Source organism: Delphinapterus leucas, chromosome 5 (genome assembly GCF_059928025.1).
Source record: "Delphinapterus leucas isolate spDelLeu-1000000601 "Yukka" chromosome 5, BTC_Dleu_Yukka2, whole genome shotgun sequence".
Lineage (NCBI taxonomy): Eukaryota > Metazoa > Chordata > Mammalia > Artiodactyla > Monodontidae > Delphinapterus > Delphinapterus leucas.
This window is the reverse complement of record NC_143133.1, coordinates 42,363,103-42,376,610: the sequence shown is the minus strand read 5'-3', so window position 1 is coordinate 42,376,610 and position 13,508 is coordinate 42,363,103. Positions and strand designations below refer to the sequence as shown.

The following is a 13,508-nucleotide window of genomic DNA, read 5'->3' as shown; positions in this document are numbered from 1 at the left end:
TTACTGCAGCTGGAGGAAGGGATAGGTAAACATACCAAATCAGCTGGAAATATTTAAAGGTTAAAGTTCTCTTGGTGTGAAACTAATGACATTCTTATTTTTTGCTCTAAAAAAGCCAAAACCAGGGAGAGAAATATGCCTCCCAAATCATAATCCTTTTCAATATCCAAAATAAATCTGCTGCTATCTACTTTACTTCCATCAGCATAAAAAAAAGAACTGATTGCATACTCAAGTTTCCTATTTTCATAACTTAATACACTTAAAACAATTTCATTACTGAGTAAATTTTCTTAATTAAAAGATACACATAACTTCCTCCCAAAGTAGAGCAAGCTCTTGATTACAAACATGGCTGTATGTGGCTAATCACAAATTTGAATTTCAAACCAGCTTGCTAATGCCACCCCTTCCCCATACTTCTGCTCGATCTGTTCTCCTTTTGAAAAATCATATGTACTAATAAAAATGTAAGCTATTTTCCTTGGGAGACATGTGAAGGGAGTACAGTAATTCCTACAGTAATAGAAACAAATACTCAAATACATCATTTTGTATTGCTCCTTACTTCTATGGAAAACAAGGTGTTTTTCAAAATTTTGTATTTTGTTTTTTACTATTGATAATTAAAAGTATAAGATTTATACACTTAGAAACATTAAAGCCATCATTCTAATATCAGAGAGTAAATCCTTTGGTTTTTAGACAATCTACCCATTCCTATATAATGTGACTTCCCTAAAGTACTTCTGGATGTTAAATTTGGACTCTTCTACAAAATTTGAATTATTCAATAGTGGCAGTGTCCACTAGTCAATTCAGCTGGATGTCTAACTGAACTGAGGAACATGGTCTGTTCAGAAATAGGAGCCTATTTGCAGTTACATTTCTATGGCATTTTTTATTGTTAAAATTTAAAAAAAATCTAATATAACAATTTCATGAGACATACAGGTGTGGGATTATAACTTTTTCTATATCTGAGTAAACAGAGGCTCAGAGTTAAAGGATGTGCCGGGGTAGTTCATAGATTTACCTGTTTTGACCAACTCCCTGACCTTTATTCCAGTCCCTGTTTATCCCTTATAGGAATATTTACATGTTTAGCCATAACGCTAATTAATTAGAAAGGTAGAATCACAAAATCTTTACAATGTTTGCCTTATCTTCATAACTATACTCATATTTATGTATTATTTTTTAATGGACTCAATCAAGCCTAGCACCACTGTGACATCATAGATTTCTGCCAGTTCTGTATTTTCTAAGGAACGTTCTTAAGCTGGAATAGTCATGTGTTTATTTTAATGTGTATTTGTGCACCATCAAAAATCATCTTAGGTACCACAAGGGGCAAGTGTACCACACTGTAGAAAACACTGCTTGAGAAGTCATTTTACTTTTATTGACTCAAATTTTGTCCCTAAATAGCTTCTTCCAAATGGTTCTAGTTTGGTTTTTTGAAATAACATAAAACAAGCCTTCTTTGTCCACTATACATAACATTCTTCAGTTGAAAATATCAGTTTTGTCTTCTCTTAATTTTATATTCTCCAAACAGATCCAACTCCATCTATTCACAGGACATGACTTTTACTCTTTCAAAGTCATTTTTGTCACTGTTCATCACCCATTGCCACAACAAACTTTGACTTTCAGTAACTGTTCTAAATACTGTACATGAATGAATTCACTCACTTCTCACACAATCCCCCTGAGGCAGGCAGCATGCTGCCTCTCTTTTACACATGAGGACTCTTGAGTCAAAGGGAAGCTGCCCAAGGTCACACAGCTAGAAATAGCAAACTTGGGTGTAAACCCAGATAGTCTGGCTCCAGAGTCTGTGATGCTAACCACTACGAACTACTGCTAAATCACCACACAAAAGAAATACTGATGTATAATTTATTACCCATATTGATTTTCAAAGTCTGTAATATTAGCTATGCTTGTTGGTTAAGTAATGCAACTTACTTAATCAATTGCCTAATAGTGAGTGAAATCTGTAACAAACTAAAAAGAGCAACAATTTAAAAAGCAGGTCTATGTGCCGAGATGCTATAATTTCTTTAATCAGTCAATAATATTTAATAATAATTTAGTATAGGCAAAGGTTTGGTATTAACATCACTTAATTCTCACTTCTTTCTTCAATAACCTTGATGTCTACAAAAATTATCGAAATCCTTAATATTCAAATACTTTCTTACCCTATAAATATACCCAATTTTCCACTCTTGCTTTCCCTCTTAACCAATGATCCCAAGTGAGTGTCTTTTTTTTCTCTTTGGATCAAATTGTTTCTACTGGCCGAAACACTTTGATGTCCTAGTTTCATTATAATTTTTCTCCCCTAGTCCCTTGCCAGAAGAAGTTCAGAATTTCCAGGATGGCTTACTGTACTGAGTACGTACTATAGCCCTAAAATGGCATTCTGTGAAAAATGCTCACATAATGAAAAAACAAATTTGTCCACAGATGCAACTCTTGCCTGCCTTAATTTTATATTCTCCAAACAGATCCAATTTCTTCATCTGTTCACAGGACATGATTTTTACTCTTTCAAAGTCATTTTGAAAATATGACTTTGAAAATATATATTTAATAAAATATGCTTTTGTCTACTATGTTATAAAACACTTTCAACCTAACATCTAGATTATTTACAAAGGCTTTAGACAACTGATAAAGTCAATTCGTTTAACAATTAGTGCAACCAAAAAGTATAAGCTGTAAAAATAGTGTGGCTACTAAGCTCTGCTCACACAGAACCAACACATTCTACTGTGATTACGATATACTTCTGAATCATCCTAGTTTAACTATGTATTCAGCAGTCTAAGAACATCTGTGAATGATCTAACAAATTATCTCATACAGTACTTTCCTTCAGATGGATTTTAACAGAATACGTGAAACATATGCAAATTCAAAATTTTCAACTAAATTGCTTTTTTTAGAAGTTAAAATTGAAATGTGAATGATCTTTATTTACCACATAGACTGTTCCAAAAGAAAAGGCTTTAAGGAACTCAGGATCAATATATTAAAAATTTATCATTACCTAAAGCTATCATTATTTTATAAATCAAGCCCTGAGAGTAATAAAGATTATGATCTATTTTGTGTTTTGTAAACTCAATTTCAACAGTCTAATTTTTAGTCACAGATTTAGAGTTCAGAGACCAGCTACTTAAATGATATGTTTTTTTAATTCCATGGTAGAAAGAAGAAGTCCTGGAATGCAATTTCTAGTGCCTTTCTGGTCAAAGTCTATGGAAACACCAAAATTCCCTAACTTCATAAATGTGGACTACTAGACCGCTGTAAGGTCTAGCCTGAACATGGCCTCAGCCTAGAGTGCAGTCTGGCCCCATTGTTAATACCTTGACAATTCTACCTCTAACCATCTTTGAAGATCCTTACTAATAGTTAATCCAGTGTTTAGACTAGGCTGGCATGTGGTGGGTGACTCAATACAGAAGGGTCAAATGTTGAATGAATCAATTTAGCACCTCACTTAACACTTTGCGTCTTCAATTTTTCTCTCATTCCAAAATCCTATCTGACAATCTCCTAGGTAGCCTAGACTTTATTCCTATCTTTCCATCTTTTCTTAATATTAGTTTTTACTTAACACTAGAGTTCACATGGTCTAGCTTTACACTGGCTGTTTTTTCAGCCTTTGTTTTTCAATTTCATTGCCATGTTTTTTCAACAAAGCTTTAGCTGAAAAAGAAGTGCCAAGCCATTCTAGTAATTAATTATGTATTTTAAAGGAAGTCCTATGCTATCTTTACCATTCCTTCTTCATCCTACTTCCCTCTCCTCAGACCCGCCCTCTGATTTAAAAATACCTTTGTGAAGGATATTTTAATCCTGCATGTCTACTCCCACAGTCATGGATGTGCTAGGTACCGTGACTCTGAATGTAATGTTTGCCCCATGGAAAGAAAACAACTTTAATGAAAGTTTATTCTTTTCCACCAGAATAAAATTCACTGTGTAAACTTTCTAGTTAGAATAAATTAAGTTGGTGTGACTCCCATAATTATAGAATCACCAGTATATTCCTTAGGTGAACATAAACACAAGTACTATAATAAGTAACAAGCTCTATGCACTTTGCAAATATTATCTCATTTAATTTTCATAATGAACCTTTAGACCGTTACTCCCATTTCACAGATGGGAGACTAAGGCTCACAGAAGTTACTTGACCAAGTTAATACAATAAACTGGAAAGCCGATATTCAAACTCAGGACTATCTCCAAAGCCATGATCATTGAATTAAATCATACTGTCACAAATACACTTTAATGACTGCTTTGCCAGTGAGAATACACTCAAACTCCTAATTCTGCTTTCTGTACAGAAGAGTTGTAGCTTTACTTTTATACTGAATACTTATAAAATGACTAACTTGTGTATATGGGGAAGGTTTAGAGAAACATGTATTCATTCATCTTTTTTTATATAAATCAATTGGAAACATAAAATGTTGTTATAAAACTTACCATTTAACATCAACAGATTGTCAGTTCCTGGATGTGGATAGCTCAATCGACCTTTAAAAAGACAGGAAAGGGAAGTTTGAAGATTATGGAACTGTTTGAAAAGCAAAAAAATGGAAGGGGAGTAAGGAGGAGAGATTTATTGAGCACAGTACAGTTCTTAAGGAATAAAAAATTAATGTTTAGCTCAAACTGTATTAACTAAAACTGTCTTTGAAAACTGAAAACGAAAAGAAACAGTTAACTTCCGTTCTTAGAATATAAGAGCACAATGTGATTTGGGAGCAATGCTTATAGAATAAAGCCTATTTGTTTTTTTTTTAATGTGAAAATGATGTAGGTATCCTAGTCTTTCAAACTTAATATAGGATGTGAAATTTAAAAAAAATATTTTCAAATCTGTTTGTAATTTTTGCTAAAGATCTCTTTTCCCAAAAATGATATTTGAAGGAAAGAAACTTACATTCTTAAATAAAAAAACAAAATATAATAAAAAATAAGCCCCCCAAACATATCACAACTTGCTATTGAATTCAATATGATTTTATCAGTTTCATTTAAAAAAAGTAGTTTAATAAAAACATCTTAGGGCTTCCCTGGTGGTGCAGTGGTTGAGAGTCCGCCTGCCGATGCAGGGGACACGGGTTCATGCCCCGTTCCAGGAAGATCCCACATGCCACGGAGCGGCTGGGCCCATGAGCCATGGCCGCTGAGCCTGCGCGTCCGGAGCCTGTGCTCCGCAACGGAAGAGGCCACTACAGTGAGAGGCCCACGTACCGCAAAACAAAAAAAAAACCATCTTAAATGCTTTATTACAAATGATATTGGAAATTTAACTTGTTCAAAGTTTATAAATGTCATAAAAATATAAAAAATGAAAATATTAAAGCTGAAGAGCATAGTACTTCTTTTGAGTCATCCTTCATTAGAAGTTTTGCATTTACTAAAATGCGGAAGGGACAGTAGCACTACATACTGCTGTGGAAGAGAAAAAAGGTATGCATGAACAAACTGTGGTTTATCCAGCAGTTTTACATCATAACACTTATTTGATTAAATGCCAATAGTGAGAATGATCATTGTTTGTAGTCCATTAAAATACAGGATTTTCCTCTAATGCCTGAATCTCTGATAGTCTATTAGAAAGGTACATTAAAATCCACTTAGAAAACTTCTAAAAATTAAATATCTGTGAGATTGCATTTCAGCAACGTTTAGCACAGCCCTTTAAAAAGACAATATGATAGTGTGTAATGCACTGACACCAGAGCGGGGGGACCAATAAATATCTGAATGGATTTGACATGATTAGTAAGGAGTAGAGATTAACTGCATCTACCCTTACCACTTCAGCAAGTACTTTATATGCTAAGTGTCCTTTCCAAAATATCCCATGCAAAACAGATATTTTCTATTGGCTTTTAATCATGAAGCTAAAGAATTTGATTATCTCCAGTGCAAGAGCCAAGTGGCAAAGATAAGCTAATTTTGACATTCAAATAGATAGCTATGTATGTGTGTGTTTGTGTATATATATATATACACATACACTTATTCATACACACACACTTCATCTGAGCTCTAATTTAACTACACATTTTGTTTTCAGACTCAACATAGTTAAAGTAAATGTTTCTGCCCTTCAAAGGACAATTTACCACCTCTCATTTACTCCTAAGTTTCATGCAGCATGATATTAGTTAACTAAATGACCTCTTAAATAAAGCTGTCATACTCTAAAAAAGCTTATTGTTGTGATACTTTAGTATGGAGTAAGAAATAGAAGAGTATGCACAAAAGGCACAAGACAGAAAGAATTAGGAAGCAGAGCTTTCTTAAACTGGATTTCAACAGCATGTACTTTGTCTGAAGGATCACAGTTTATTTTGGAAATATGCTATTTCTAAACATCTTGTTGCAGCTGACCAAATTTACAGAACAACTTAAAGTCATGAAAAAAATCACTGTTATTTCTTGAGATTGAAAATCAAAATCCCTACAAAAGTGGCAACCTGTATTGCTCTGATCAGTGTAACAAGTTCATTAAGTCTTGTATACTGATAGTGCAGGATGCTGAGGATACACACATGAGTGAGATACAGTCTCTGCTTATGATGTGGTAGGAGGGACAGACACAAATATGCAATTTCAATAAACTCTGCCAAGTGTGAAGAGTTATGTACAGTATGCTATATAAAAAAACACAAAGGAGTACTTAACCAAGCCCAGGGATTCAAGTAAGACTTCCAAGAAAAGTAAATTAAGCAAAGCCTTAAGACTAGTTCCACTTCAAAATACACTCAACTTTCAATTGCCACATAATTATCTTCTAAAAGGTTCACTGTTCACTTTATTTGTCCCGAGACACAGGTAACAAGATATTTTCATTACTAATAGTTTTTTGACTTCTGGTCTCTAAATGGACTAAAAGGCACACCTTATGTGGAAAGTTCAAAAGACAGATATCTATTTGCAAATGGATATTCATCTGTAAATACGTACTAAAATACAATTCTCCAAAGAAGAAAATCTCTCAATATAACTAATGAAATATTCAAAAATGAAATAAGCAAATTTAGACTGTTTTAAAATTACCCAATTACTTTTCCTCTACTGCAGTGAAATACTAATACATCTTTACAAGTCAACTTTCACAGCTGTATTTTACATGGGATAGTATTAAAATTACTTTAATTAAGAACCTGCCAATTGGTAGTAATAACTAACACTGGAGGGCTTATGATGTGCCAGGGGCTTTCTAAGTTCTTTACAACCAATTATGTAATCCTCATAATAATCCTGTGAGTTAGGTACTATTATCTTCCCACTTGAAGGTAAACTTTGCCATAAGAGGTTAAATAGCTTGCCCAAGGTTACCTCACTGGCAGGTGGCACTGGCAGAATTCGAATCAGGCAGATTAGCTCCATACTTAGTCACTATCTTATAATGACTTCCTAGCTAATAAAATAACCTGGAGAAAAGTTTGCATGGTTGGTTGTAGGGTAAATTCATCCATTAAAAATATTCACAGAATAATTATGTAGCATAATAGCTAACTTATACTTTAATATAGAAAAGAAAAATAGAAAAAAGCCACATTGCTATAAAACCAATTTCTCCCTATTATCTAAGGGCCTGTGGCACAGACCGGTAGTTGTAGACTAACACCTGTTTCTGTCGATATTAGGACACCCAAATGGACAGACACAGGGCTGCCCAGAGTAAGAAAGTAAATTTCCCAGCCTTTCTTGTAGTTAAGTATGCCCATGTGTCTAAGATGTGGCCAACAGGATGTAAAACAAAATTGGTAAGTGAAGTTTCTGGAAGGTATCCTTAAAAGGGAACATCTTCCCCCTTTCTTTTACCTTTTCTCCTGCTTGTCGGAATACAGAAGCAACGGCTCAACTGAATCAGCCATCTCAGATCATGAGGCAAAAGCTGGGTGTGAAGGATAGCAGAACAACAAGACAGAAGGACCCTAGATCCATGAAAATCACAGTACTGCTTCTAGGAGTGTTATGTTTATGTAAAAGAAAAAAACTTCTATGTTGTTTAAGCTGCTTACGAGTTTTCTGTCATACCAGAAGAAACTAACCTTAAAAATAAAGTCCTCTAGTAATGAGTTTGGGCAAATTGAATTTTAGGTAACTGGGCTATTATTTATTATTGTGAAAATATGATAAAGTATAATAATTTAATGGTGTTTTTAACATATCTATAAGTAATCGGTATATACTACCTCTTGGTACTTTTTCTTTTACATTAAAATACTATAAAATTTTAAATAAACAATTTTGAAAAATATATATTTATTCTTAGGTGTCAGTGAATAACTAGAGGACCTACAGTCTCGAAAACTGTCTTATTAGTAGTCTATTATGATTTTAATATACATAATACATATATAAAAAGACAATTCATGTTAGCAATTTCAGATGCATATTAGAGCATCAAAAAACACTGAGAAATATGACAACTGCATACAACTTACCAATTATAAAGACAAATTACCAGTTACTAAAATTTTAACAAAGCAGTATTTAAAGACCTTCAATAAGTTAAGCCAATATTAGACTATTCACATATATACATTTATTGATATATATCAACATGAGTTTTCTCTAAACTACTTACTACCAATAAAAAGAACTTACCAAATAGTGATAAAATTATAACATTTCTTATTTCACTTTTTCCTTGGATTTAAACATTCTTTTAAGTTACAGAAATATGAATTGGAAAGGATAAAATGAAGCAATCACTTCCTCAGCATCTCTTAATGTTTGTGTATTCTCAAATTTAAAGCCTCTAGTTAACAAGAAGATGTCCATTTGATGAAGTATCATCTTATTTCCTTTCCCAGATACCATACTCTCTTGGTTTTCCTCTATCAGCAGCCACTCCTGAAGTCTGCTTTGCTATGTCCTCTTCCTCTTTTCAACCTTTAAATGCTAAAGCCCCAATGTTCACTCCTTGGACTTCCCTTTCTACACTGCCTCTCTATGTGATATTATCTACTACCAAAACTTCATATGTCATCTCCAAGCAGATGACTGCAACTGCAACTCTCTACCTCAACTCCGTATTTCCCCAGATCAGTATTATAGCACTTTTTTCCATTAGTTTGCTCATCCCAAAACCTTGGGTTACCTTTTCTCCTCACTCTGTCTAATCTGTGTATAAATCTGTCAACTGTTCTATTATCAACATACAGATCAACCTGATTGCTCTTCACCAGATCCTTCACTGTCTCCCTGGCCCAAGCCATCCCCATCTCTTCAGACTGCCAGAATAACCTGTCTAGTCTCCATTCAGCAGTCTGTGTGATCCTTTTAAAACCTAAGTCAGCTCATGTTGTTTTATTGCTTAAAACCCTCCCACACTTAGAATAAATATCTGGCCCCTCATGCTCTACCATTCTAACCACATTGGCTTCTGCTATTACGTAAACATACTAGGCATATTCCCATTTCAGGATCCGTATTATTTCCTCTCCTTTCTGTTTGAAATGCACTTGCCTAGATATGACAAAAGCTTGCACCTCTCACTTCACTTAGGGCTTTAAGAGATGCCATCACAGACCATCCTGTCTAAAACAGCAGCTTCTTTCTTTCTCTATTCCCTTGACACTATATTTCTTCCTTCATAGCACTGATTCCTGTTGTCTCTATCCTTCATTCAAACAGATGCATAAGGGCAGGACTTTGTCTTTTTTTGTCTTTTTTATTCCCTACTCTAGCATCTAAAACAGAGCTTAGTACATAAGAGACTCAAATATTTATTAAATGGATGAATGAAATAGCTCATTCTGTTATGTGAACCATAAGCTCAATCTAAAGCACAGTACCTAAATATATGTTTGTATTTGGGGGCATGGAAAGGACATTGTCTCAGTGAATGGAAAAATCACAGAACAAGCTTTTATCAGTTCATTTCTAAACCCCTTAAATATGGGGAGGGGAGGGAAAAAGACAAGTCTTGCTTTTTGCTTTTGCCAAGATTAATTTTTCCCTTCTCCACGACTGTTTTCTTTTTCTTAATGAATACATCCAAAAAATGATCTCCAAAGCCCCAATATTCACAGTTAATTATGCCTCATTATTGATGAGAAAATTGCTGAAGAACAATGCCACACATTCTGCCAACTCCTTTTAATAGGAAAAAAAACATTTAAATCACATATTAGCATCATAAAGAGTTTGAGTTAGAACATTAAACCAACTAGTAAGAGAGGCAGTATGGTGTGGTGGTTAAAAGCACAAACTCAAGAGCTATTAAATTCTACCACTTACTAGCACTGGAGCTTAGACAATTATTGTTAGTAAGCCACCACAGTCATCCAACTGTAAATTAAGGGTAAATATCTACCCTTAGTTGTGAGAATTAAATAAGTTAATACATACATGTAGAGTCCTCAGAACAGTGCTTGGCATGTAACAGGTGCTCAATAAATGATATGTTATATACCGTATACATATATTAAACACACACACATACACACACCCTCAAATGAAAAATTCTAATACGAAAAATTCCTTTTTATATGCTTTAAATAAAGCATTGCTCCCACTGGTTTGGTACACTCTTCTCATATTTTTTTCATTATCTACATTTCACCTTTACTTTGAAATCTAATTAGAAAAAAAAAATGGTTCATAGGAAGCCTGGTAAAAGCCACTCAGAATGTGGTCATTACCAACCTTGAATAACTCCAATCTCTGCTCAGATCCTACAGGTAGGACAGTCATTCCTGACCTCACTCCCAAATCTCAATGCATGCCTCATAAAAGCCTACGAATAAGATCATACAAATGTAGAAAATACCCTTAGATCCAGATCCCAAGAAAGCAACAGAATCATTCCTTAACTACCTCTAATAAAAGCCATCAATCTACTTTAGTTTCCAGGAAAATTAATCAAGTTAACTAACTCTTAATTCAGGATCTCATCATATTTTTTTCACCTAATAATTATTTATAACTTTTTAAACTTTTATCCAATTAATACCAGAAAATATATTAAGAAACATCAAGGAACATAGAATATCAAAAAGTTTATTTCAAGTAAAGTAGAACCACAAAGAAAGACAAAAAAACACAAAAGGCTAAACCAAAGTCATTAATCATCTGGTAAGATAATGTATTATCATAAAATTACTTCAATAAAACTGGTACTAACTGATATATGCAATTAATGTTAAAATCAAGTTGCACTAATGGTCACAAAACTTTAAACTGTAAAAGGGTTTACTAACAAAAATAATATTAAGAATAACAAATGGGCAATCAAACATCATCAGTGGCAGTACAAACTGGCATAAAACTTAAAAATAAGTTGCAATATACATCTAGAGCCTCAAAAACAAATGTATTAAGTCTATTCTATGTATATAAACTCAGAAAGAGCTCACTGAGTTTTATTTAAAAATTGAAATACCTAAATGTCCAACTATAGGGGAATGGTTATACAAACTATTTTACACATGTGTGTAAATAATTTTAAAAGTTCTAAACGAATAATGATAAAAAATTATTGTGGAAAAACGTTTAATCATTCAGCCAATAATTTATTGAGCCCCTTCTATTTGCTTGGCACTAAAACAGATGCTGATTAAAAATAAAGCAAAAACATAAGTGGTCATTGCTCCCATGACACACTATCATGTGAAAAGTTCTATACACTGAAAAAAAAAAAAACTGACTGAATCAAAAATAAATGAGAAAGGTGCTCAAATTAAAAAAAAATATAGTTCCTTAACAATCTTTACCAAAGTAACCTACTATTGACTATAGTGTTAGGGAGGCTTCACTAAGGAGGTAAGTGGACCAGGGGTTACAGAGACTTCCAGCTGAACATGGAGGACTGAACACATGTGCTCATCTCTGCTGCTTTCTGAAACCACTAAAATGACAGCACATTAGAACAAAGGGAATGGGAAGAGATCACAGAAGAATCATATCAACATTTTCAAAAGCTGTGAACATGAATGGGTGAGTGGTAGCTGACTCTGGAGACCAGGAATCATTGAAAGCACTGAAAGCAAAACTGGTGTGTCCCTGGGGAAGATTATCAACAAACAAGCCATTTACTATAGCAGAAACCTGGAAAGGTTCAGAAATAAGAAGCTCTGGTTATCACTGAGAGTAGATATGAGTAGAACTGAAAACAGGAAGGCTGATGATTGCTTGTCAGTTTCTGCATGAACCAGAGAGACACGCAGCCCCTTCTTTGGCTCTTCTAAGAAGGCTAGTAGTAGACAGGCCTACAGCTCCCAGGCAGAAGAATGGAAGACATACATCCAGGTTCATTCCACAGACCAAAAGAAAAGACATGAATACAAACATTGTGATAGTTCCATGACTGGCTTACAGTAATGCTCACTAGATTATAAGCCCTAATTACATACACAGTTTCCAATCACCATTTTTGTCTTATCTTTAAAAATGAATGGACAACCCTCAGAATGGGAGGAAATATTTGCAAATGAAGCAACTGACAAAGGATTAATCTCTAAAATTTATAAGCAGCTCATGCAGCTCAGTAACAAAAAACCACAACCCAATCCAAAAATGGGCAGAAGACCTAAACAGACGCTTCTCCAAAGAAGATATACAGATTGCCAACAAACACATGAAAGAATGCTCAACATCATTAATCATTAGAGAAATGCAAATCAAAACTACAATGAGATATCATCTCACACCAGTCAGAATGGCCATCATCAAAAAATCTAGAAACGATAAATGCTGGAGAGGGTGTAGAGAAAAGGGAACCCTCTTGCACTGTTGGTGGGAATGTAAATTGATACAGCCACTGTGGAGAACAGTATGGAGGTTCCTTAAAAAACTACAAATAGAACTACCATATGACCCAGCAATCCCACTACTGGGCATATACCCTGAGAAAACCAAAATTCAAAAAGAGTCATGTACCAAAATGTTCATTGCAGCTCTATTTACAAGAGCCAGGACATGGAAGCAACCTAAGTGTCCATTATTGGATGAATGGATAAAGAAGATGTGGCACATATATACAATGGAATATTACTCAGCCATAAAAAGAAACGAAATTGAGCTATTTGTAATGAGGTGGATAGACCTAGAGTCTGTCATACAGAGTGAAGTAAGTCAGAAAGAGAAAGACAAATACCGTATGCTAACACATATATATGGAATTTAAGAAAAAAAAATGTCATGAAGAACCTAGGGGTAAGACAGGAATAAAGACACAGACCTACTAGAGAATGGACTTGAGGATACGGGGAGGGGGAAGGGTAAGCTGTGACAAAGCGAGAGAGAGGCATGGACATATATACACTACCAAACGTAAGGCAGATAGCTAGTGGGAAGCAGCCGCATAGCACAGGGAGATCAGCTCGGTGCTTTGTGACCGCCTGGAGGGGTGGGATAGGGAGGGTGGGAGGGAGGGAGACGCGAGAGTGAAGAGATATGGGAACATATGTATATGTATAACTGATTCACTTTGTTATAAA

The 13,508-nt window shown here is 34.5% G+C and overlaps 1 protein-coding gene across 19 annotated transcripts in view; it reads right to left on the bottom strand.

Annotated features, from left to right (window-relative positions):
• CPEB2 (cytoplasmic polyadenylation element binding protein 2) overlaps window positions 1-13,508 on the bottom strand; it is a 64,215-nt gene that overhangs the window by 28,215 nt on the left and 22,492 nt on the right. For 16 of the 19 annotated variants that reach the window (XM_089911690.1, XM_089911680.1, XM_089911683.1 and 13 more), the window contains one exon: window positions 4,519-4,569. The exons of the other annotated variants lie outside the window; for them this stretch is intronic. In XM_089911690.1, coding sequence (XP_089767816.1) covers window positions 4,519-4,569 — 51 coding nt within the window. The remainder of the gene's footprint in view (window positions 1-4,518; window positions 4,570-13,508) is intronic. 19 annotated transcript variants of the gene reach the window in all.